This window comes from Puma concolor, chromosome B3 (genome assembly GCF_028749965.1).
Source record: "Puma concolor isolate L17-30 chromosome B3, mPumCon1.1.hap2, whole genome shotgun sequence".
Lineage (NCBI taxonomy): Eukaryota > Metazoa > Chordata > Mammalia > Carnivora > Felidae > Puma > Puma concolor.
Window position 1 is genome coordinate 132,377,385 of NC_141672.1, and position 26,252 is coordinate 132,403,636.

The 26,252-nt window shown below is 46.4% G+C and overlaps 1 protein-coding gene across 6 annotated transcripts in view; it reads left to right on the top strand.

Moving 5' to 3' along the window:
• FAM169B (Protein) overlaps window positions 1-26,252 on the top strand; it is a 90,138-nt gene that overhangs the window by 4,703 nt on the left and 59,183 nt on the right. For 3 of the 6 annotated variants that reach the window (XM_086711445.1, XM_086711446.1, XM_086711450.1), the window contains exons 2-4: window positions 15,913-16,043; window positions 19,007-19,189; window positions 19,793-19,892. In XM_086711445.1, coding sequence (XP_086567571.1) covers window positions 15,913-16,043; window positions 19,007-19,189; window positions 19,793-19,892 — 414 coding nt within the window. The other 3 variants (XM_086711447.1, XM_086711448.1, XM_086711449.1) reach the window with 3 other exon arrangements.

Below are 26,252 nucleotides of genomic sequence, written 5' to 3' on the forward strand. Positions count from 1 at the left end.
ATACCCCTGGTGTCATGTGACTTTCCAAGTCAGGGTTGCCGGGTTGTGGGGGCCGTGGCAGTTAAGACTGACTGTCAGTAGCAACTGAAGGTTGGGACCTTTGAAAAACACTCATTAGGATGTAACAGCTGTGCTTGAGAGATTCCATGCTTTTTAGTGCGTCCGTCCTCTGTTGTGGGTTTTCTTTTCCAAGGCCCTTGATCAGCAAGCTGGGGTTGGGGGTAGGATACACAGGGTGTCTGAATCCAAAGGCCACTGTCTGTTGACATCCTGGCAGATCGTCCTCACCCCACGCTGGCCCCCGGGGAGCCCTCTCACATCGAGCTCTTTGCCTTGTCGATGCCCAGGCAGTGGCCTCATTTCCCGCTTAAACCAATACCTGTTGTCTGTCCAGGTGTAGAAACCTTCCACTGTGCTTCTTTGCTCTTCCAAAGGAGGGCAGCCACAGGGCCACTGGGACTCAGGCGAGGTAGAGGTCTGGGGACCCCAATGGAGGGCTGTAAGGGAGCTCCTGCCCACGTATGTGCTGGGGGCTCCCAAGGCCCAACCAGACTTTTGAGACTGCTTGTTTTCCTGGACTTGCAGAAGTGGAGATAAATGTGTGTTTCTTGGAAACCGAGTTTCTAACCACTGCTCTTGAATTGCATTAAGATAGGGAACAAGCTGTGTTCATTTCTTCATTGCATTTTGCTGAAATAAACCCTAATCAGAGCCCTGAATATTTCATTCAATGGTAGGAGCTGGAGAAGATGTTGTGCAGACTTCCCCATTGTGTACACCTTCCTCTGGCAACACTGTCCTTGCCCAGTATTCTTCTGCTACTTTGTGGACTATTTTTGCCGAGTGTATGTATGTGGGTAGAGGGGTATAATGCCCAAAGTGAATTATAGTTGGTTGTTGGTTTTGGCCTTTATACCTACCAACAAGTGATTTCTGTAATGCATATGTATTGCTTACATTTGGGCTCTTAGAACATCTTGGGGGAAAAAAATAAGCTATGTAGACAGAAAGGTATTGCTTTGTGTTTTTTTCATACTACATGAACACTGAATAAAAATATTATTAAAATATTAAGAAATATTTGGGTAAAGACACTAATGAACAAAATCTGCCCTGCTAAAGCATAATCTAGTTATTTGTTGATGAATATTGTTTTTTAAAAAAAATTTTTAATGTTTATTCATTTTTGAGAGAGAGAGAGAGAGAGAGAGAGAGACAGCGAGCATGAGCAGGGAGGGGCAGAGAGAGAGGGAGACACAGAATCTAAAGCTGGCTCCAGGCTCCGAGCCATCAGCCCCAATGTGGGAATCGAACCCATGAACTGCAAGATCATGACCTGAGCCGAAGTTGGATGCTTAATCGACTGAGCCACCCAGGCACTCCAATAAATATTGTTTTTTCTTCTTTTTTTTTTTTTTTTTTTTTTTTTTTTTTTTAATTTTTTTTTCAAAGTTTATTTATTTTTGGGACAGAGAGAGACAGAGCATGAACGGGGGAGGGGCAGAGAGAGAGGGAGACACAGAATTGGAAACAGGCTCCAGGCTCTGAGCCATCCGCCCAGAGCCTGACGCGGGGCTCGAACTCACGGACCGCGAGATCGTGACCTGACTGAAGTCGGACGCTTAACCGACTGCGCCACCCAGGTGCCCCTAAATATTGTTTTTTAACTGTAACAATTAAATATGAGTATCAACAAATCATCATGTTTTCATTTTTTTTTTTTATATTGAGATACCCTTCCCCAACCCTTGTGATACCTATATTTCTATTCTTTTGGGGGCTAACTTAGAAATTCTATTTATTTATTTTTTAAAGTTTTTAAAATTTATTTTGAGAGAGAGATAGAGAGCAAGTGAGGGAGGAGCAGAGAGAGAGGGAGACAGAATCTCAAGCAGGCTCCATGCTGTCAGCACAGAGCCCGATGTGGGGCTCAAACTCAAGAACCGTGAGATCATGACCTGAACCCAAGTCAAGAGTGGGACGCTTAACCGACTGAGCCACCCAGGCGCCCCTCACTTAGAAAATTCAAAATGCACGTTAACTCTCATTCTGAAACTAATCAATTTTAAACTTTCTTGGAATCACGTCAAGACCTTACAGTGCTCCCATTTCAATTATCCCCTTTCCAGTTTATGTGTTGTTGTTACGCAGCACCTTTGTTCTAATTTTTAATTTCCTGATTTCTAACTTCTGATGTTCTGAGTTTTAATTTCCTCCAGTTAGATGTTTTTGTTTCATCTGGCCAGCACTGGCTTGAGTTTTAGCCACGTGGTTATTATTTTCTTTGCTTCTATTCCTTCTTAACTAACTTACCTTGAGGTTCTTCCCTTATCTCCTGGTAGGTATCCTTTAGAAATAACTTCATTGAGGATTTTCTGGTAGCAGACTCCCGCAGGTTTGGTTTTTCTAAACAGTTCTTTATTTGCCCATGTTCTTGGAAGTTACTTTTGCCGGGTGGAGGATCAAAGTTCTTTTCCTTCTGCCCTTTAAAAATGTTCTTCCATTGTCTTCTGGATGCCATAGTTGCTGTGGAGAAGGCCGCTGTCAGTCTACTCAGCATTCCCTTGGAAGATGTCTTGTGTCTTCTGGCTGCTTCATTTTGTGTTTGTTGTTTTGCAGTTTGGTCACAATGTGTCTGGGTGGGGATTTTTCTTTTTCTTTTTTTCCTACCTTGGGGATTGGTTGGGATTCTAATATGTGAGGATAGGTATCTTTCATCAATTCTGGAAAATTTTCAATCATGATTTTTTTAAATCTCAACTCTTCTCCATCCTATTCTCTCCTTCTAGAACTTCAGTTAAGATTGTTACTGGACCTTGAAGTTCTCCTTTCCTCTTTCTTAACCTGCCTACCGTATTTTCCGCCTGTGTCTTTCTGTGCTGCATTCTGGGTAATTTCTGCAGATATATTTTCTAGTTCATCAGCTCTTTAAGACATTCATTTCTAGAGGTTCTGCTTCCTTTCCCCCTAGGGTCTTATTGGCCAAACAAAAAAATGTTGGCTTTTTAAATTTCGTATTTAAATTTCTTTAGACATATTTAAGATCCTTATCTTCTCTACTGGACGGTTTCAATATCTACAGTCCTTGTGGGTCTGATTCAGTTTGTGCTGACCCTTTGTGGCCATTTCTTTCATCATATGTTTAGAGATTTTTGAAATCAGGTGTGAATGACCCCAAAGCTGGTGCCCTTCCCTCATGCCCAAACTTCACAGCCCATGTGGCTCCATAACTGGGGAGATTTGGCATGGTGGTATCCTTTTGTGCATAGCTTCATCTGTCTTTTCTGATGGGCTCTATTCGTAATACCTTAAGGAAAATACTTAGTGTTTTAAAATAACGTACGTCTTATTCTTTCTGTTGGCAGGTTCATCAATTTCCCCCTTTGGAAAGAGCTAGGATCTTAGCAGACTTAGATTGCTTCCAGTGCTAGTTTATAAATCTGTCACAGGCTGAAAGCTCCCAGTAGAATTTCATTGACTTATATAGAGGGGAAGGGGTAAAGTAGGCCACCTTGGCCCCTCACCCCATGCATCCAACCACCATCCAGTTCTGCTATGTTCGCTGCCCATCTGGCTGAAGCCTGCCATCTCTTTCTCGTTATCTCCACTACTGTCTTTGGTCCAAGCTACTGTCATTGGCCACCTCAACATGCATTGCATCTGGTTTGGTGCTGACTGCCGAGTTCTGGAAGAAGGAGTAAAGACACGCTCCAGCTATCATGGCCTGTTGGGGACCTTTCAGAGGCCTCCTTTTGCATTTTCCTTGAAACCTGAAGTTGGGAGCAAGGCCAGGGTCCTGAAACTAATGCAGGCTCACTGGCCGGCCTTTAGCTCTTGGAATCCTTTTGCTCCTTTCTTTCTCCTACATGGGCTGTTCCTTCAGTGTTCTGGGCCCTTGCCCTGCTCTGCACGGGGCTGACATTTTATTCTTCAGTCCTCTGCCTAAAGATTACTTTCTTAGATCGAACTTCCCTAGTCCTCTTGTCTCCTGTCTCCCCTTCCCTTCTCCTGCCATACCATGGGGGTATTCAACATTTTTTTTTAAAAAGATTTTGTGTCTCCCTGACCAGGCTGTAAGTTCTAGAAGTGCAGACAGAGACTGTTTTCGTTTTTCTCCAGGGTATTGCCCGGCACCCCTGCATGATGGCCTTGATGTCTTAGGTTACACATTTTAACATAGCTTTATGGCAGAAAATTTTGCAAACCTTTGCTGTGGGCTTGATATTGGATGTGACCTGGGTCTGATTAGATCTGTTGCTAGGACCCTAGGGTATCAGGGAGATCTTGGTCTAAGCTGATGTCACCCTTGGGCGCGTACCCTGGGGACAGGTATCACAGAGGCCTCAGGGTGTTGCTGTATTATTATTTTATTTATTTATTATTCATTTTTAAATTTTTTTACTGTATTATTATTTAAAAAAAGCTGGGAGAAGTTTTCTTTTTTTCCCCTCCAAGCTTTAAAGTAGCTTACCAAATGACAGTGCACACTGTCTGTCCTCTTGACTTCAGCCGTCTCCCAGCCACTGCTGTCTTTGTTTGGAGCCTTGTACAGCTGGACGGTGGGCAGAGGTGGGCATCATTGCCCTGTGATGAGGGTAGTGTGAATGAATCCTCTGCAGGTAGCGGTCCACTTAGGCCACTCCAGCCTTCCCATTTAACCCTTTGTGAATGCATGTCTTTTTACTTCTTACAAGGTTTTCAAAGTACAGAACGCTCTTTCTTTAATTAAAAAAACTTTTTTTTTAATCTTTATTTTTGAGAGAGACAGAGAGAGACAGAGAGAGACAGAGTATGAGAAGGGAGGGGCAGAGAGAGAGGGAGACACAGAATCCGAAGCAGGCTCCAAGCTGTCAACACAGAGCCTGACGCGGGGCTCGAACTCACGGACCCTGAGATCATGACCTGAGCTGATGTCAGACACCCAACTGACTGAGCCACCCAGGTGCCCCTTAAATTTTTTTTAATGTTTATTTTGTTTTTGAGAGAGAAAGATAGGGTGTGTGGGGGGGGGCAGAGAGAGAGAGGGAGACACAGAATCCGAAGCAGGCTTCAGGCTGACAGCACAGAGCCTGACGCAGGGCTTGAACTCGTGAATGGCGAGATCATGACCTGAGCTGAGGTTGGCCGCTTAACTGACTGAGCCACCCAGGCGCCCCCAAAATACAGGTTACAAATTATGACTGTTTGGGCAAAATACTTGAATAGACCTTTCTCCAGAGAAGATATACAGATGGCCAGCAAGCACATGAAAAGATGCTCAACATCGCTAATCATTTGGGGAACGCAAATTAAAAGCATAATGGTATCACTGCACACACCCTTTAGAATGGCTGTTATCAACCCCTCCCCCGCAAAACCAGAAAATAACAAGTGTTGAAAATAACAAGAATGTGGGGAAATTGGAACCCCTGTGCGCTGTTGATGGGGACGTAAAATTGTGCAGCCACTGTGGACAGCAGTATGGTGGTTCCTTAAAAAAATTAAACATAGATGGGGCACCTGCGTGGCTCAGTCTGTTGAGCGTCCGGCTCTTGACTTTGGCTCAGGTCATGATCTCACGATTTGTCAGATTGAGCCCTGCGTCAGGCTCTGTGCTGACAGTTGGCAACCTGCTTGGGATTTTCTCTCCCTCTCTCTCTCTGCCCCTCCCCTACACGTGCATGTGCACTCACGCTCCCTTTCTCTCTCTCTCTCTTTCAGAAATAAATAAACTTTATTAAAAAAATCTTTTAATGTTTATTTATTTTTGAGAGAGAGAGAGAGAGAGAGAGTCCGAGCGAGTGGGGGAGGGATCTCAGAGAGAGAGAGAGAGAGAGAGAGGGAGACACAGAATGCAAAGCAGGCTCCAGGCTCTGAACTGTCAGCACAGAGCCTGATACGGGGCTTGAACTCACAGACCACGAGATCATGACCAGAGCCAAAGTCAGATGCTTAACTGACTGAGCCACCCAGGAACCCCAAATAAATAAACTTTTTTTAAAAAGTTAAAAAAAGTTAAACATAGAAAGTTCTGGGTGTATACATCCAAAAGAAGGGAAAACAGGCTGAAAGAAATATTTCTAAATCCGTGTTCATTGTACCATTATTTACAATAGCCAAAAGACGAAAGTCGTCCAAGTATTCAATAACAGGTGAATGGATAAACAAAATGGCAGTTTTACACACACACACACACACACACACACACACACACACACACATTATATAACGTAATATTATTCAGCCTTCAAAAGGATTATTTTAAGCAGTGCTGTGCTGAGTGCTAGCTCCCATTTGCTGCTGGCTTATAGCACATGGCTCTTGACATGATATACATTAGTAAGCAGGAGGGGGCGCTGTCAAAGCCTCCCCTGGAAATCTTAAGATCTGAGTTTGAGTCCAGCCCTACTACTGACTTTCTGTTTTTGAACTTCCGTTTCCACATCTGAGAAATGGGGTGAGGCTCTGTGTGCTTTCTTGACTTCAAAGGGTTGACGTACATTTCAAACAAGCAGGTACTTGCGTGAAAGCTTTTTGTAAAACTGGAAAAAAAAACCTATGTGAATGGAAGATGTACATTTTATTTATTTTTAAAAAATATTTAGTTATTTTGAGAGGGAGAGCATCCATAAGTGAGCAGGGGAGGGGCAGAGGGAGAGAGAAAGAGAGAGAGAGAGGGAAAGGAGAAGGAGATATCTCAAGCAGCCTCCACGCTGTCAGCACAGAACCTGACTCCGGGCTCAGTCTCACAAACCTTGAGATCATGACCTTAGCAGAAATCAAGATTTAGATGCTTAACCAACTGAGCCACCTAGGCACCCCAAAGGGTACATTTTATGTGAGAACGTCTCATTAGTATTCTGTTTTCTCCCAGCTAGTCCTTTTCTAAAAATTTATTTTGTTTATTTTTTTAAAGTAATCTCTATGCCCAAGGTGAGGCGGAAACTCAGGACCCTGAGATTAAGAGTCCTGTGCACTTCCCGCTGAGCCAGCTAGGTGCAATTTAGTGGCTACTAACTTTGATGCAACTATTTGTATTTCGTGTGTGCTTCTTCACCTATGTTTTAGTTGTATACAAAAGATCCAGTGCCCTTATAAAAATGTAGCTACCTTGACACGTTTCCAGTTATTGGGGAACAATTGTCTTCTCTCTAAGTAAATAATTTTTTAGGATTCAGGTAAATCCATTCTTTTTTTTTTAATGTTTATTTTTGAGAGAGAGAGAGAGGGAGGGAGAGAGAGAGAGAGGCAGAGCACAAGTGGGGGAGGGGGCAGAGACAGAGGGAGACCTGAAATCTGAAGCCGGTTCCAGGCTCCAGCTGATAGCACAGAGCCCAACGCTGGGGGGGGGGGGGGGGGGGGGGCTCGAAGTCACGAACTGTGAGATCATGACCTGAGTCAAAATTGGACGCTTAATGCACTGAGCAACCCAGGCACCCCTAAACCTATTCTTTTCCATTCATTCTCCATGAGTGGTAGTCTGGGTGATGAGTCTAAGTACTTTGCAGCGTGCACAACTTAATCTAGAACTGGGATGTGGACACTGAGGCCTGGTCTATTTTCAACTCCCTCTGATGCTTTGCACAGGGCTGGGCATGCCAGATAGAAGCCGATCTTTCCCTCCTCTTCAGAGGTATTATTGTTTGCAGTGTAATAGATGAGCATACACAGAGATGGTTTTCTGGATGAAAGTTTATGAAGTCCATTAAGAGCCACAGTTTGGGGGTGAGTTCTGAGAAATGTTATTCTGTGAGTAATGGGTAAAAGCATTACGTTGATGAGGAGTTATTTTTCTTCCTCTCGTTGCGTCCTGTGTGTTTAGGGCTCTGGTTCCGCTCTGGACAGTTGCTCCCCACAGCATTTTCCCATCAGCTTCGGGGCCATCACGTGTTGTGGTGGTGTTACTGACACCGGGGCTCGGTATTTTCACAAGTTCTTGGTCAATTACATTCAGGATACAAAGAGTCAAGCTTTCTGTGTTCTCCCGAGCCTTCTTCCTTCTCAGTAAAGGTTAGACAAATATGGCACCGTGGTGATGATCACATGGCATGGAGTGGCTCAGGTTCAGGGGTGAGGAAAGCCCGAGCTTCCTACAATTGTCAGGGTCAGACAATTACAGGTTACCATTCAGAAGGAAGTATACATTGGAGATGCCGTTTCATCCCACCTGCCCCAAGCAGGGCTTCACATTTGTCCTCCGATGTGACACCTCTTTGGATGCAAAAACAACAGTGTGTTTCATTCCCACCTCATGTCCTTTTGAATGATTCAGGGGAAGAAATAGTTTTGTCTCTGTATCACTTGCCTGCAAGTAAGATGCACCAGTGGTCAGATTACGAGACCTTCATATTAAAAGCAATTAGGGTTCCATAAACCTTTGTGTGGGTGGGCACATAAAGTCATCGGCATATTTTACCGTCTTAGACCCGGGACGAGGGATTTATTCTCAGCCAAAGCAGTGACAAGTTGCAAGTGGGCCAATACTAAATATGTGATAACAGAGCGACAGGCTCCCTGTCAATTACCAGGGAAGGAAACTTTCCCACCACCACCTGCAGACCTTTCCCAGCGTGCTTCCGTGCGTTGACAGTTTTGCTCATCTGCTCAGAAAATTCTAACATATTCTACAGTCTGTCTTCCAACTTTCTGTTTTTTTTTTTTTTTCTCAATTCTTTGCTAAGAATATTTTGGCAATCAGATGCTCTTCAAAAGCAACAAAAATATCTGGATGTTTGCTTCACCTTCTGTTTTCTACTCTTTTCTGTGGATGATAGCTCTTGTGTCACCGTGGCTCCCTTGGCTGGTGGGCCTTTGGGCTCCGGGCATTTGCATATTTGCTCTCTGTCTGAGAGCGATGCTGCCTTCTGCCCTGATATTACTTCAAAACACTCTTCCCGGGGCACCTGGGTGGCTCAGTCAGTTGGGTTGAGTGTCCGACTCTTGATTTCGGCTCAGGTCATGATCCCAGGGTCGTGGGATTGAGCCCTGAGTTGGGCTCCCTGTGGAGTGTGGAGCCTGCTTGAGAGTCTCTCTCTGTCTCTGTCTCTGTCTCTGTCTCTGTCTCTCTCTCTGTCTCTCTCTCTCTCCTCCTCCCTCTCTCTTCTCCCTCCCCTGCTTGCTCCCCTTTCTCTCTAAAATAAAAAAAATTAAAATACCCTCCCTCCTCCAACCCCCCACTCTTCTCTAAGTTGTGCTTTTCATCTGTCAGTTGGTGTTTTGGACACAGGGGTCCCTGGTTAAATAAGTATGGGAAATAAATGCTGGATTAGGCAAATTCCACTGCTTCAGGATTTCTCCACCTTCTGCTTGCTGATAGGCACGCGGAGCTCCCAGCACTGAGCTCTGAGGACAGCAGGCCCCCATTTTGAAACGTGCCTGCCTTGGAAGCCCCGTTCTCAGCATATCTTATGGAGCTAAGTGTTCATGGGATGTGCTTGGGAAAATGCTGGAATGGCAGGAGGAGAGTCCTCGTGGATACCTGTATACGCAATAACCCTCTTTTGTTTTTTAGTTAAACATACTCATCCCTTAGGTGATGAGTAGTTCTCCGTTTTAAGGCATCCTGTGGTGGATGCTTCGGAGGCGCAAGATGCAGTTTGCATGGCGAATACTGAGTTTTAAAGCATACAGCTTGAAGACACGCAGCTCTGGGAGCGCGTCGTGCAGCAAAACACATGCCTCGCTAGAAATTGGGGAGCCTGATGAGTTCCTGGTCCTAAATCCTGAGCAATGGAGGTGGCATTTGGGAATCTTCTCCCATTAGGTGCTGCCCTCCTTGCCGTGGGTGTGCGTAACGCCTGGGTTCAGATCTGCACGGACACCTTGCTCCGTGCTTCTGGTCTCTCCTGGTGCCCTTCTCTCTCTGGTTACAAACTAGTCTCCGTGTTTCCTGCTAAGTCCAGAATTAGTCACTTAATCCTCGCTGGCAGTTTTTCTGTAATATGGATTCTTTCTTACAAGTTTCTTTAATTTTTCTTAATGTTTATTCATTTTTTGAGAGAGAGAGAGAGATAGAGCGTGAGTGGGGGGAGAGAGAGGGAGACACAGAATCCGAAGCAGGCTCGAGGCTCTGAGCTGTCAGCACAGAGCCCGACACAGGGCTTGAACTCGCAAACCGCGAGATCGTGACCTGAGCCGAAGTCAGACACTTAACTGACTGAGCCACCCAGGAGCCCCTCTTATAAGTTCCTTTGAGAAGAAAATTGATTTTTGAAGAAACAGCAGACCACTTGTATGAAAAATAAAGGAAAGCAAAAAAAAAAAACCACACCAAACGTATGTTAGGAATACCCACTCTTAACCATTGTTGAAAAATGAAAGTGGAATACTACCTTCTAATTTTGTATTCTTAGAAATTTTTTCTCATATCATGAGCAAGATTCGTTAGCTATACTTCAAGAATGACAACGTACATTACTACAAAAAAATCAAGTGATTACAGTCAGCTTTTCTGATGACATAAGGCCATGTAGTTACTGATGGGTAGATAGAGGCTTTCATTGGGGTCAACATTCTCAAGAGCAGGGCTAGGAAAGTTTAAAATATCTTTATTCATGTTTCTCATGATCATAGTCCCATATGAGAAAAATCCCACTTTCCCAAAATGAAAGAACTTTCTTCATATTTGTTTGAGGTGGTATTCGGAGAGAATATTTTGCAAGCGATACTGAATAAATGGGTAAGTGCAGATCTTTCGAGACATCTTTCGATGTCTTCATTAATTGGCATTGTTTTTTTTTTTTTTTTTTTGAGAGAGAGAGAGCACAAGTGGAGGAAGGGCAGAGAGAGAGAGAGAGAGGTGGGGGGGTGGGGGACAGAGGATCCGAAGCGGGCTCTGAGCTAACAACAGTGAGCCCGATGCGGGGCTGGAACTCATGCAGTGTGAGCTCATGGCCTGAGCTGAATTTGGATGCTCAACCGACTGAGCCACCTGGGTGCCCCAGCATTGCTCTTTATATTGGGAGGACCAAAGAGTGCTGAGAAGGTTCTAGAGCATTAGGCTTTGCCAGACTGAGAAGCAGTGGGTGGCCCTGGAGTGGCCGTGGCTGATCAGCAGTGGGTAACAGGCAGTGGCTCGGGGGAGTGTTGGGTACCATCCGTGCAGCCCTGGGAACTGGGACTTCAGTACAAAGATCCTGAATGATTTAAGTATTTTCCCTAGAAGTATGCTTTAAGAGGTACCACGTTGTTGTTGTTGTTCCGGTGACTATAGCAAACATATGCTTAATATGAATTCTTAAATTGGGGGCTCGTTTGGGGATCTCATTTTTTTTTTTTTACAGGCTGCAGTGAATTATCATTTCAACTGGGTGTCTTTTTCATAAAAGCATTTTACGTTGTACTGAAAAGATTACATTCTTTTGGCTTTGGAAAAACATTTCCTGTTCAGTTGAAGCCATTAAAGCCTGTTAGCATTTCACATCTGGAAGCCCCTGCCCGGAGTCTGCCTTCCATCACCAGCGAAGCCAGTGCGGCGGTCCCAGCTCAGCCTCCAGAGCGCCTGCGTCAGACGTCCCAGACTTGTTTACTTCCTGGAGGCCCCTGGGCACTGCCCAAGTGTGCCCTTGCGGTCTGGGGGGTGAGTGGGTGGGAGGCTTCCTTCCTCTCTCGGGGTCTCCTGTGTGTGTGTGTGTGTGTGTGTGTGTGTGTGTGTGTATGCTCATCCTGGGCTGGGGAGGGAGTCTCTCTTCCTGCCAAGTTGGGCAGGGGTCTTTATTCCCCTGGGAGAGCAGGGGTCCCCTTTCCCAGCAGGTACTGGATGTCCCCCCCCCTCCTGCCTGAAGCGTTTCCTTTTTTCATTCCCACGCAGATTTCTAGAAACCGAACCCACACATTTTGCAAGAGTGAAGCTGCTGGAGCTTTTCTTATGGGGGAGCTCCTGCCCCCCCACTTACCGCCCAGGCGGAGAACTAATTAAAACCCAAAGGGCTGAAGAATTGAGCCGCCTCTCCCAGACTGGTTTGCCTGTCCCAGGACACTTCTGGGGAATGTGGGGTCTACGCCTGGCTTGGAGGCTTTAAAGGGGAAGCGGGCCTGGGTGCGGCACGGGTGCTGCGTTTTGTGTGGGGCCTGAGATGCTCAAAGGTGCCCTCCGCTTCCCAGAGGGTTAGTCTGTGCCCTCCCGGGTCCTGACCCCCAGAGGCAGGCCCGATTTTTCTGGTGGCCTTCCTGCTGAGAAGACCCCCACCCCACCCCCACCCCAGGGCTCTGCCCCTGGGCCCAGCTGACAGTGGAGGCAGGAAGGCCAAGGGTGTCCTGAGGTTACTGCCCCTCCCCCCAAGTTCTCTGAGGGGGTCTCCCAGCCTCAGCAGCGGAAGCAGCAGGGGAAATGATTTCATGGTGTGTAAGGAGCAAAACACATTCATTGCATTTCTCCTGACCACAGGCGACCAGAACTGATGCCAGGTAACCCTTGGCAGCCTGTAGGGGAGCCAAGCAGGAACCTCTCTGGGCCCCCCAGGAGCTCCCAGGCTTTCTGGGCCCTGTGGCCCTGGTGGGGTGTCCTTTCTCTCAAAGCCCTGAAGACCACAGTGTCCTCCCTGACCCCCAAGGGGCCAAGTTCAGCTTCTCGGTGGAGCTGGTTGGTGACCCTCTCCTGGCAGCCGTCGACCTCACTGGAGTGCACTAGATGCCTGGGTCTGACAGGCATCGCTCCTGAGAAGATCCCAGCAACAGAGAGTATGGGGGGGGGGGTCTTTACTCGCTCCTGAGACAGAGCTCCTGGGGGCAGTTAGGAGAGCGTGTTCTTGAAGCTGTTTTCATGGGGCGAACATGCAGCTTGAGTTGGGTGCTTCAGGGTTGAAGCCACCCTCTTTCCAGTTTGTTTTTCTTAATTCATTTGAACGTGCACGGTCTTTTTTCATAGCTGCGGGAAGCCACTCGACTGTCTAGAGGAAGTGAAGAGCGGTTTGAACAGAGAGCCCGGCTACACACCCGCCCAGATTTCCTAAGTGCTCGGGGTGGGAAAAGCCTGGGGAGGGGTCTCGGCGGCAGGGTGGGAGAGGAGAGAAGCGTGAGCACCAGGTGCTCTGAGGAGCACTCCGTGTTCCTGGCTTGGGAGCCAGTGGGGTGAGGCTGCCTCTCTGGCCCAGCGAGTTCATGCATGTGAGGCCCTGATGGGCAGGGGAGGCCGCAGAGACAGATTCAGTCCCATCCTAAGCCGAGTTGGGATTCGAACACAGGACTCAGAGGCCCCCAGAGCCCTTGCCTTTGGGGGCTCCGTGAAGGCTTCAGGGAGTGCCGGTTTTTGAGATGGGCCTTGGGGAGGTCACGATAGAAGGAGTGGGGGGTGCAGGTGTAGAAGCGTGTTGGGTGAAGGGGGCATGGAATTATGAAGGGCCTTCGGAGCTGGGTGGTGGAGATCGTTTTTGATGGGATCGCTGACATAATCTGACTGTTACACTGATTTTGGAATCAGCCGGAGCTTCATGACCTGCTGGTGCCACTGACTAGCCGCGCATTCTCCTCTTGGCCTCAGTTTCCTCCTCTGGAAACGGGGGTTAAGCCAACTGAGTGAAATAAGGGCTAGAGAGCACTCAGCATCCTGCTGGACCTGGGCCCCAGGCAACCTAGCTGGGTTATTTTGGTCGATGGCGGGTGGCAGGTGGCTGAGATGCTGAGGTTCAGGACTAAGGATGAGCATGGAGACAGGTGACGCAGGCAGGTCTTGGTGACAGGTTTGAAGTGGACCCTGAGGTAGGAGCCAGGGTTCCAGCTTGGATCCCTCTGGGCTTGGAAGGCCCAGTAGGGTGTAGGGGAGGTCTACAGGTTCAGCCTGCAATGTCTGGTTGGTTTTTGGGGCTTCTGGGCTCAAAGGGAGGAGTCTGGACCTCCTTGACTCTGTGTGTGTGTGTGTGTCCGTCCGTCCACCAGTGTGTGTCTTTTGCAACAGAATATGTTGGCTATACAGAGATACAGCCCTTTTTAAGAGGGAGAGATCCCAGAGTTCATCATGGACTTTTTCATAGTCACCAAGAGGACTGTTAATTCTTCCGTCTTTATTTGAAACATTTGTATCAGTGCATTTATAGTTGTAATTTTTGGGTACACATTTTATACTCAAATATTTTTTTAATGTGTATTTATTTTGAGAGAGAGAGAGAGAGAGAGAGAGAGAGAGAATGTGGGGGAGTGGCAGGGAGAGAGGGAGAGAGAACAGGAGAGCTGTCAGCCCCCCGATGGGGGCTCGATCCCACGAACCGTGAGATCACGACCTGAGCCGAAATCAAGAGTCAGACGCTTAACTGACTGAGCCACCCAGGTGCCCCTCACATCCTTTTTTAGAACATTGAATAGCGGGAGAATGTATTTGCTCATCTCTCTGTCAGTCTGTGTGTGCCCATGACATTGTCAGCATGTAAAGCCCGGGGCAGGGTTTGGGCATATGCAGTGGCGGGGCCCTGGTCCACAGGCGTTCCTGACATCCCTCCTTTTCTGTGAGCGTTTCCCCCAGTAACGAATCCATGGCAGTAACATTCCTCACAGGCAAAGACTGGGGACTTGAAACCCTTTGCTGCTAACAGCAGCCCGTTTCCTGAAAAGTAGCTGGCAGGAGGAATGGAGGTTCTGAGAGAAAGGTGGGAAGCCGCTATCTCTGTGAGTGTTTATGTGAAGGCTTATCTTTCTTGAGGAGGTAGAGGAGGGGAGGAGGAGGAAGGGGGTGATCAGGCAGCCATTTTGGCAGCCTCACCCCCGTAGGAGGCCCAGAGCTGAATCAGAGGCAGGATCCACAGAAGAGAAGGGGGCGACAGAGTCCCCTCCCACTTGGGCACACGCCAGCCAGAGGCCAGCCAGCATCTCAGGGGAAAGCCGACTGCTGCTTCCAAGCTGAATTGGATGCTATCAATTTGTATGATTATTCAAGGATGTAATTTTCCTTTACAAGTGTGATGATAAGAAAGAGATGCTGAGGAGGAGCCAGGGGAAAACTTGCAAATTAATATATACACTAGTCTGCCTGTGTATGGACATGTGGGTTTACAGTTCCTACTAACTAGTACATTTCAACTCTCTTACACAACAGTAGCCCAACTCAGGGAGAAGAATTGGCAAATCTTATCAGCCTGCGCAGCGAATATGGAAGCTGGCAAAACTCAAGCTGGCTTTGTCAGTGTTATCAAGGTTCTAACCAGGGTGCCCAGGTAGCTTAGTCGTTAAGCATCTGACTTCCACTCAGGTCATGATCTCACGGTTCATGAGTTTGAGCCCTGCATCGGGTGAGCTCGAGCCCCGCTTCCGATGAGCCCCGGATTTCCCTCTCTCTCCCTCTCTCTCTGTCTCTGCCCTTTGCTTGCGTGCCCTCTCTCTCTCTCTCAGAAAAAAAAAAAAGTTCTAACCAGCTAGCGTGGGCTCTCAAGGTATCTGCCTGTGCACATGGCTGCTGTGACTGACCCTCTGGGAAGATAGATACTTGGGAACCCATTTGATGGTTTGGGTTTATGGAAGGAAGTTTCTGTAGCATTGCAAGAGGGTGTGGGTGGAATGTCCTACCCCTCCAGAGTTGCTGCCACCTCTGCCATTGAGAATGTCTTCTGGTTTCTTTTGGCATCTGTTGCGGCACTTTTTCATTGAAAAAAAAAATAGGTGAACATAATTTTTACAGCAAGTGTTAATTGTGTGCTTAAAACAAAAAACAAAAAACAAAACCCAGCAGGGCGCCTGGATGGCTCAGTTGGTTAAATGTCTGACTCTTGATTTCAGCTCAGATCATGATTTCATGGTTCCTGAGATCGATCCTCTCATTGGGCTTTGCCCTGACAGTGTGGAGCCTGCTTGGGATTCTCTCTCTCCCTCACTTACCCCTCCCCCCCACCTCATGCCTTCTCTCTCTCAAACACACACATACACATACACCAAACTTCAAGAAATAAAGGACTTTCCCTTTAACAAAAGAGTAAATCTAATGTCATTTCTTGCTGTCTTTCCTCCTTTCAGGCATTTACCCAGTGGATATTTTGGAAGATGACCCTGAAAGGCATCTGGAAGCAACTCTGGGTTATTATGCGACACTCAGGGAAGGGATACGGTCCTCAGTAGAGGTTTTCTCTCTTCCCACTGGGGAGCAGGTATGTGTGATGTTCCTTGTTGGTAGAAAGCTCTGGAAAAATCTAGCTCACTAGAAAGTAGAATGTCAGTACTAGAATGAATATTATAGATTAAGAAAATAATAACTTCCAGAGTTATTCTAGAATGCTAGAGTAATTCCACTTAGAGAAGCAGAAGGAATCCTAGAATAGGTTTTGGGAGTCCTGAGTATAAAGTCCAGTTATGCGAGGCAGTGAGTGAGACAGCCTGTTGTGAATCCCACATTTACCGCTTACTAGCTATGTGATCTTGAGCAAGTGTCTTAACCTCTCTGGTTTTGGTGTTCTTATATTTAAAACTGGGACAATAACAGAGCTTATCTTGTACTGTTGTTATGGGGACTGAAGGAGACACTGTGTGATGCCTGGTTGGGCCTCAGTTTCCCCATGTGTAAGATGAGGGGATTGGTTGCTCTTTGGTCTCTAGGGTTTGGCTCAGTTTTAAAATTTTGTGATTTGGAATGAAGTTTTGTCAACTGGAATGTAATTATATAAAAAATGATTTTTAGTACCGATAAGATTGCATTTTTTAAAAAAAGTTTATTTATTTTGATAGAGAGCGAGTAGGGGAGGAGCAGAGAGAAGGGAAGAGAGAGAAAAGGGTAGAGACAATCCAAAGCAGATTCCATACTGTCAGTACAGAGCCCGATGTGGGGCTCGAACCCATGAACCATGAGATCATGACTGGAGCCTAAATCAGACGCTTAACCGACTGAACCACCCAGGCGCCCCAAGGTTGTCTTTTGAATAAGGACTGGAAGGGAACAGAGAGAAATGAAAAACATTTATTTGTTAGGATGGTGGACTGTGGGTAAAATTTTAAAATCGTGTTACCTTTAAGAATGTTGTTTCCTGGGGCGCCTGGGTGGCGCAGTCGGTTAAGCATCCGACTTCAGCCAGGTCACGATCTCGCGGTCCGTGAGTTCGAGCCCCGCGTCGGGCTCTGGGCTGATGGCTCAGAGCCTGGAGCCTGTTTCCGATTCTGTGTCTCCCTCTCTCTCTGCCCCTCCCCCGTTCATGCTCTGTCTCTCTCTGTCCCAAAAATAAATAAACGTTAAAAAAAAAAAAATAAAAGAATGTTTTTTCCCCATGCAGTAAGTAAAAAGAATATGTGAATCTTGGGCTGTACCTAAGTCAGTCACGTTTCTTTCAGATTTGAGTCTGATGTTCGAAGAGACAAGATTTTCTTGTTTTATAAGATTTTACTCGTATCAGATATCATTGCTGTCTACCCGGCATAGTAGGGTTGTTCCAGAGTTAATTAGAAAAGTGGCTTGTGCAGCTTATATAGTGTGGCTTCCTTGAGATTTTGGAGATGCTAATTCATAATCAACTCCTAGATGAATCTCTGGGGTGATTCCACATTGTTGATCTGCAGAGGGAGGTCCCTGCACGCACACGCTTTCAGCGCCCCCTAGTGGCGGTTAAGCCGGAAGAGGACGCAAGCTGTCCATTAGGGTTAGGGAGGGTTGCTAATTCTTGGGGAGCTGGGTGGGACCGAGTGTGGGGAAGCCTAGATAACCTGAGAAGCTGGTGAAATACAAGAGTTAGCCCTGGAGTACCTTAGGATGCAGTTTCAATCCTCTGTTTTCATTTCACGCTTATTTATGAGATTCCCTTCCTTAAAAAACTCAAATATGTAAGTGTGCTCAGTGAGCCAGTAATTTTAGTGTTCTTAGCAAAAACATAACAAAATAAGACAGTTTTTAAAATTAAGTTGTTTTTATGTGATAGAAATGCTGAAATGACTTTATATCTATCTGCTTCTCCCCCTTAAAGGAAAATAAGTTTCCATGAGAACATTATCCATTTGTTTTCTACCATTTTAACAATTACTTAAGCAATGGGAGCCGTTTTGTACCACTTAGTGGTTGAAATAGTCTAATTTGGGGTGGCATCGGACCTCCTCGCTTTTAGCAAATTTAACTTTTCTTTTTGAATCCAGAGAAATTTTTCCAAACAAAAAGGAAGATGAGAAAGCGGTTTGAGTACCCCATCGATCTGGTTCTTCAAAAAGTCCTAATGAACTGTTTCCAGTCTTGAAATTGTCCTATCACGTTTAAACAGTAATACTTATGATTTTTTTTTCTGGTAATAAACCACCGTATGCTGGGATAATTAATTGTATTATTAATTGCATAATTAATAATATTTTGTATAATATTTGGGAAACTGTAGCCAGGGACAGATAGATTTAAAAAAAACCAAAGCTAACTGCTGTGAACATTTTGACATGTTTCATTTGATTTTTATTTCTGCGTATACATTTTAAACATTCAGGTCCTCTCAGAATACAATATTGTCTGTAAGAAACGTCTTTTTATGTCAATACAATGCTCTGTGTGTATATTTTTGAAAAGATTTTATTTCTGGGGGCGCCTGGGTGGCTCAGTTGGTTGAGCATCCGACTTTGGCTCAGGTCATGATCTCGTGGTTCATGAGTTCGAGCCCTGCATCAGGCTCTGCACTGACAGCTCGGAGCTCAGAGCCTGGAGCCTGCTGTAGATTCTGTGTCTCCCTCTCTCTCTGGCCCTCCCCCACTCACGCTGTGTCTCTTTTGCTCTCAAAAATAAATAAACATTAAAAAATGTAAAAAAAAAAAAAAAGATTTTATTTTTAAGTAATCGCTACACCCAAAGTGGGACTCAAACCTCCAACCCCAAGATCGAGAGTCGCATGCTTCACCCACTGAGACAGTCAGGGGCTCCTGTATGTATTGTTTTTAATGGCCTGTAACAGCCCTCTAGTGGGTAAACTGTGCTTCACAGAACCACCGTGGGAGGGCCAGCTCGGAGACTGTCCCTAACGGTGATTTGAATTTGTTAAGAAAGAGTTCTCCAAAACCATGGAGGCCTGCTGTAAACTTTTACAGGCATCCTGCCTGCCTCGCTCAGCTGACACATTCTTTTCTCATTTTCTTATACTCTCCTCGGTTTTCAAAACAGGCTTTGCAGTGGAACATGTTGGCCTTTTGCTTTGGGAGCCAGGAGCAGTGGGCTCGATGGCCCCAAAGAGGGCTGGGATGGCAGCGCTTTCGAGAAGGCTCTCGGACAGTCCCCGCATTACAGGCTGCACACCTGCTGCTTGGTGTTCCTCTGGTTCATAAGCACACAGGCACCGGCACTGAGGTTCTCTGCCCCTGGGCCGCCCCAGACCCAGAGCTGAGCCTGCAGGGCCCGGAGAGGGTATGGGTTTATTGAGATGGCTTGCGGAGACCAGTGGCAGGGCGGCAGGCAGCCTGAGTGGCATCGTGGGCGGACACAGGCTTGTTGAGGCTGTTTCCATGGAGTGGCCACAGGAATACAGTGGAGGCCAGCCTGGCAGGTGCAAGCCCGAGGTGAGCGTGTGGCCGTTGGCTTTTGTAGGCTGAGGCCCAAGGGGGATTTGGGTGGGGGAGGCTGATGCTTCCCAAAGCATATGGAAGGGAGGGACTGGAAAGGTATCAGTTGAGTAGGTATTCAATCCGTCCTTGGATAGATGGACAAGTAAACAATAGATGGAGAGGGTTTTGCTGGGTGGGAGACAAAGGAAGAGCCTTTGTCACTTGCCACTTGTGTTTAGCTCAGAGTGGGTAAGGTTTCCATTTCTAAATTGCCTCCATCCTGTCAAATTAACCTCCGTGTAACAGTTCTTTTGGTGAATATTGTGCTAGTTAATTGTTAAGTCATTTCCCGTGCCCTTACCAGGATGACAGAACAAAATGGTGATTTCATTATTTTTTTTTTTTTCAGATTAAACTGGAAGCTTCGTCTGTTTGCTTTTGCACCATGTACTGTGACGAACCTCAACATAAAATATTAGCCTTGGTTAATCCCCAGGACACAAAGACAGGTTGGTGGTTATTAATGGATTAAGCAAGAATTCTGATTGAATTGCTTTTGCAGCTAATGGAATTAAATACATGGAATGGTGGTTGTACTCTTAGGCCGGACCTAGAAGAATATCAAGGCAGAAGTGATTTATCTTCAGCCTTTAGAGATCTGATAGTGCATTATTTTTGTTTATTGGCACACATATTGGCTTTTGTATTAAGACACTAGACACCTTCGGAGAGCCTGGGTGGCTCAGTCGGTTAAGCGCCTGACTTCGGGTCAGGTCAAATCTCACGGTTTGTGGGTTCGAGCCCCGCATCGGGCTCTGTGCTGACAGCTCGGAGCCTGGAACCTGCTTCGGATTCTGTGTCTCCCTTTCTCTCTCTCTGCCCCTCCCTGGCTCTCACTCTCTCTCTCTCTCAAAAATAAATAAATGTGAAAAAAAAAAAAAGACACTAGACACCCTCATACCCACGATGACTGTATTCCGAGCTGCCTTTGAGGGTAGTACGTGCTGTTGTTGTTAATAACATGTACGGGTTGTGTGCAGAGGGTGGAGCCCTTTTGTTGGAGTGTCCCCACAGTCCTATGAAGCACAGGGACTATTCTTATCCCCCATGTACAAATCAGGCCTCTGATGGTCAAGTAACTTGCCTCGGGCCACACAGCTAGCGCATTGCAGGGGAGTTTTGCAAGGTGATGATTGGGTGGGGTTTTGTTTCTGGTGAGGAAGTTTATTTAATCTGTAACTCATTTATTCTTCCGCTGCATTATGAAGAGACCATTAGTGACTGATTTCAGCTCCTTGGAGTGAGTGCTGAGTTGCATATGGGGTAGGGATCTGGGGCTGTTGGTAGTGGGCGGCAGGAGGTGGCTAGGGGAGAAGGTTCCCAGCCCATCATTCCACCTGGGGCCCAGGGCACCGGTGAGCTGTAAGCAAAACACCTTTGAAGTCTCTGACTTCAGAGGGGCCCCAATTTAAGTTCCATTCTATAAAAACTTTTTTTTAAATGTTTATTTTATTGCTGAGATACACAGACCATGAGCAGGACAGGGGCAGAGAGGGAGAGGGAGACACAGAATCTGAAGCAGGCTCCAGACTCTGAACTGTCAGGGCAGAGCCCTGCGTGGAGCTCTAACCCACAAACCGTGAGATCATGACCTGAGCCGAAGTCAGAAGCTTAACCGACTGAGCCACCCAGATGCCCCAGTTTCCTTTCTATTTTGGAAATTTTCTCCTTGATTATACTTTTCTGTGTTTTGTGGATGTTTTTTTTGGTGACCATGTATTATTTTCCTAATAAGAAATTAAAAAAGACTAAACCAACCCTTTATCAGTCAGCCCTCTGTAAACGATGTGTTATCTGGTGAAAGTTTGGGGTTACAGATCTTTACAGTTTGCAGAGGGGGCTTTCTTCAGCTCTCCAGCCCCCCTGGAGAAAGACCTTTGCTTTTCACCCTGTGTACCCAGCGTTTGTACTCAGAAGACACTCTGCTTGATTGGTGTCACAAAGCCCAAGGTGATATCCTGGACTGGAGAAAGTTATTCAGCCCAGAGACTGTTGTTTCTGCTTCTTTTCTTGTTCATCTGGAGACACAAGTGTTCTTAGCTAGCTCTCTGTGGGAGTTTTTAGCATGTTGGCAAAGCCTCTTCATTGGTCCAAGGCTGAGAGTGGCTGCTGTGTGTGAGAGCTTTCTGGTTCAGGTTCAGGACTCCTTCCATTTCTGTCCAACAAAGCCTTGGTTGCCATGAACAAAGGGGCTATGAGAACCCCAGGCCTTAGGCATTGCCTTGGATTTGGGACTCCACCACCAGGTTAGCGAAAGTAACAAGATGTGCCCACAGGCACTCTTCGGTGAACAGATTGTCAACAAAACTCAAAATATCACTTGCCGATTTTAAGCAAACGTCCAAATATCAGCAGCGCTCTCCCCCCTCCCCCCACCTTTCTTCGGCATTTAACAATATCCTGGTTATAGGTCTTAAACTATAATTTGCATAATGTAAACATGTGACTGACTCATAAATCTGTTTCCTATTTATACTGTACTTAATTTTTTGGTTGTTTTCAAGAATGTATTATAATAAATATTCATAAGCTATGAGAAATCTCACTCTGGACCTTTCCTTATATATAATAGCGCTTTAAATAAAGTTTTCAAATGTTTTCCTACTGGCTGGGGCTCTGTGGTGCTTGCTGAAATTTTGCACGAGTTCCAGAAAGCGCGCAGGTGTTATGCGTACCTCACGCTCTTTAATCTAGTATTTCGAAGCCGACACGAGTGCATGAACGCACCTTCTGTAGGTGGTTTGAACTCGGAAGCAGCGGATGCTGTCGTAGACCCTCTTCCCAGCTCTGACCCGCTTGTCACATCACCCCCGTGCCTGGTTGTGACCGTTGTGTCCCTGGTTCCTTTGTAATTCTGTATGAACAGTTACATCGGTGAAGCCATGTGTGTGTTTGGGTGGACACTAAAGGGATCTGAAGCTGTTTGATAAGCCCCATGTAGGAGTTAATCGTTGAGAAGCTGGTTGAGTCCATCACAGCAATTCTCGATAACCCTGTGAGCAAATGGCAAACATCCTGGAGTTCTGAATTCCCGGGGACAAGCAGTTAACGTGCATGACAGGCTGGTGTTGGGATGTAAGTCATGAAGCTCTCCAGCTTCTTCTTCAAAGATGCTGGAGATGCACTTTCCAGAAAGGTGGTTTGAGAAGCACGTGCCTTCGTCCCTGTGGGGTTCACTCTTCACTGTTTCTCTGATCAGAGGCTGGCTGGTCACCAACGCTGCTGAGGACCCCCATTCCTTAGTTGCCTCTCAAGGGCCTTATCTTTCATTTCTTTCCCCTTGTTTTATTATTCCTTCTATTTTTAAATTCTTAACTGATGTCAAGCATTTACAGAGATGAAAAAATAACTCCTTATCAAAAAAAGCTGTGGTCTTTTTCTTCTCTCCTGCATTCAATCAAAACTGCTTACCCTAGCATTCCAGATTCCCACCAACTGATGGCCCTTGGCCTTTCCCATTTCCTCCTGTGATTTGCAGGGAAGCATAGGATGAACCTGGACGATGGTGTCAGAGACCACTAATTTGGCATCCTGGCTCTGCCAACCTCCTGGGCGACCCAGAGAAGTGATTTGACCCGAGCTCATTTGTCATTTGCAAACTGGGATGCCTCACTTCACAGGGTGGTGGTGAGCATGAAGTGATTTGTGGCAGAAAAGCTGATGACGCTCTGGACTGTCCAGGGCCAAGAGTAGGCGTGATGCCCATCGTGTTTTTCCGTCACGGCGCCCTTGGCTCTTGCACGTGAGCCCACGTGGAGCTTGCTCTTCCTCCATCTTCGAGTGTTGTGTGATAGAAGCAGGGGATTTTAGAGCGGGAGGCATTCTCACCAAGTGCTGGCCACGCTTTGGCAGCTGCGTGACCTCCGGATGAATTCTGCCTGCAAACCTCATGGATAGGCAGGCAGTACCACACTAGGCCAGTTTAGCCTGTGTTTGAACAAACCTAATTGTAAGAGAGTTGTTTTCCGTCTACTGATCCCAGACTGCCTCGTGGGATAAGTGTCATCTAGTCCGTCCAAAAGCAACCAATGATCAAGGATGTGCCCGGGAGGACGTGTCTCTGCACCACCCGGGGAAAAAGACACAGATGGCGGTTTTCATCCTCAGAAAGCACAGTGAGCCCCGGCATTGCAGTGGGGCTGCTGGACAGCAGACGTGACCTGGGACTGCGGTAATGGAAGGGTAATATCCCGGTGCAATTACAGATTTGTTCTCTTTGGTGCTGCTGAGACCGCATATGAAGCACGCTGGCACTTGTCCATGGAGAATAACCGGGGTGATGAGAGGGCTTGAAACCATTTGAACAAGGCTTGAAGAGACTAGGGCTATTCAGCTTTGGAGGAGGGATGCAGGGGTCCAGAAGCTCATGATTGCAGGGCTGTGTAGATCATTAGGTCCAGTATTTTCCAAGGAGATTTTGGGGGGGGAGTGCGGTTGAATTTCAGGAGAGAAAAGGATGGATGATCTTTTGAATTTTATTTCAATCCTAAATATATAAAGGAAAAAGTTTGCAATTCCTACTAATACACCTTTGATACTTATCTAACACTTGTTAATCTTAAAAAAAAAAAAAAAGAAAGGAAAATATGTCTCCCAGCTGAGAGCCCATAGCTAGAATTGAAAGATTTGTCTAAGGTTTATTTAAAAAAAATTTTTTTTTAGGGGCACCTGGGTGGCTCAGTTGGTTGGGCATCTGACTTCGGCTCAGGTCATGATCTTGCGGTCCGTGAGTTTGAGCCCCGCATCGGGCTCTGTGCTGACAGCTCAGAGCCTGGAGCCTGCTTCAGATTCTGTGTCTCCCTCTCTCTGCCCCTCCTCCACTCATGCTCTGTCTTTCTCTCTGTCAAAAATAAACTTAAAAAAATTAAAAAAAACCTTTTTATTTATCTTTGAGAGAGAGACAGAGTCAGAGTATGAGCAGGGGAGGGGCAGAGAGAGGGGGAGGTGCAAAATTTGAAGCAGGCTCCAGGCTCTGAGCCATCAGCACAGAGCCCAGTGCGGGGCTTGAACCCACAGATCTTGAGATCATGACCTGAGCCAAAATCGGACGCTTAGCCGACTGAGCCATCCAGATGCCCCTAAGGTTTATTTTTTAAAACAGCAAATGATGCCTCTTTTGTGGCAGGGCTAATAAAGTTGGTATGTAAATCTGTCAGAGTCTTGAGGGTGGTGTCTGGGGAGCACTGGGCTCTAGTCTGGGGCCTCTGCATCCTGGCATAGACTGTTCTATTCTGGGACAGCTCTGAGTATTAGAACATTTCTTCGTAAGGAATCCAAAGTGATAGGCCCGTATGTCTCCTTCCTGGCCTGGTGCCCCCACTGGGGCCATCCAGGCTTGCAGTTGTAGGCAGGGCTCCTCCATAGGATAGATCTTCCCAGGCGTGGGTCAGCTGCCATGTCTGACACACATTTCTCATTCTTCAGCTGCTCCCCCTGTGACATGGGCTCCAGGGTCATGACATCCTGGATTCTTTTCTGAGTCAGATCTAGGCTTCTCCTGGAACATGGCGTCCAGGGCCTGTACCACGGACGCTGTCGAGGGAAGAACCTGGGTTTTGGAGTCACTTAGACCTGATTTCAAATCCTTGGTCCTTGGTGAGTGGGGTGGCCTGGGTTAAGCTATTTAGCATCTCTGAGCTTCAGTTTCCTGTCTTTTTACTCGGTGGTGTGGCCCGTGGCCCAGCTGTGAGATAGAACCAGGAAGCTTGTTAGGAATAAACGGCTGGAGGTGGAGCAGCTGGCTGGCTCAGTCGGTTAGGCAACAGACCTTAGTTCAGGTCATAATGTCACAATGTGAGTTCAAACCCCGCTTCGGACTCTGCACTGGTGGTGTGGAGCCTCCTTGGGATTCTCTCTCTCTCCGTCTCTCTGCTCCTCTGCCACTTGCTCATACTCATGCATACTCTCTCTCTCTCAAGATAAATAAATAACTTACCAAAAAAAAAAAAAAAGGATATGCAATTACAATTACTCATCGTGCCTCGGCATTTCAGTGGAACCAACCAAAGGTTGACTCACCTCCAGCTGACAGCTCATTACCATACATGCCTGGCTTCTGGGTTTTTTCAACACAAACTCATTATTAAAGACATGGCCCCGTCCTCCAAAATTTGTGTTGATGTTTTGAACCCACAGGAAAGACTACTTTTATTCCCATTATATGTATAAACAGATTTATTGAGACATAATTCACATGTCATACAATTATGCATTAAAACATTTTTTTAAATGTTTATTTTTTTTGAGAGAGAGAGGATGCATGTGAGCAGGGGAGGAACCGAGAGAGAGAGAAAGAGGAAGACGGGCTCTGAAGATGGCTCAGTGCTCATAACAGACAGCCCCACGCGGGGCTCCAACTCATGAACCTCGAGATCATGACCTGAGCTGAAGTCAGACACTTAACCGACTGACCACTCAGGCGCCCCATACAACCACCCATTTAAAACCTATAGTTCGATGGTTGTTAGTATATTCATAGAGTTTTGCATTTACCACCACGCTTGCTTTTCGTTATCCCTAAAGGAAGCCAACCTGTGTCCCCTTGTGTCACTGTCTTCTGCCCACCTATCCTCCTCAGCCTTAGGCAATCTACTCTGTTTCTATGAATTTGTCTGTTCTGGATGTTTCATATGAATGGAGTCACGGCCTTCTGAGTCTAATTTCTTTCACTTAGCATGATGTTTTCAGGGATCATCCATGTTGTAGATGCTTTAGTACATTTATTTTTATGGTTCCACACTATTCCATTGTATGGATATACTACATTTTATGTATCCATTTATCAGTTGTTGGACATTTGGGTTATTGCC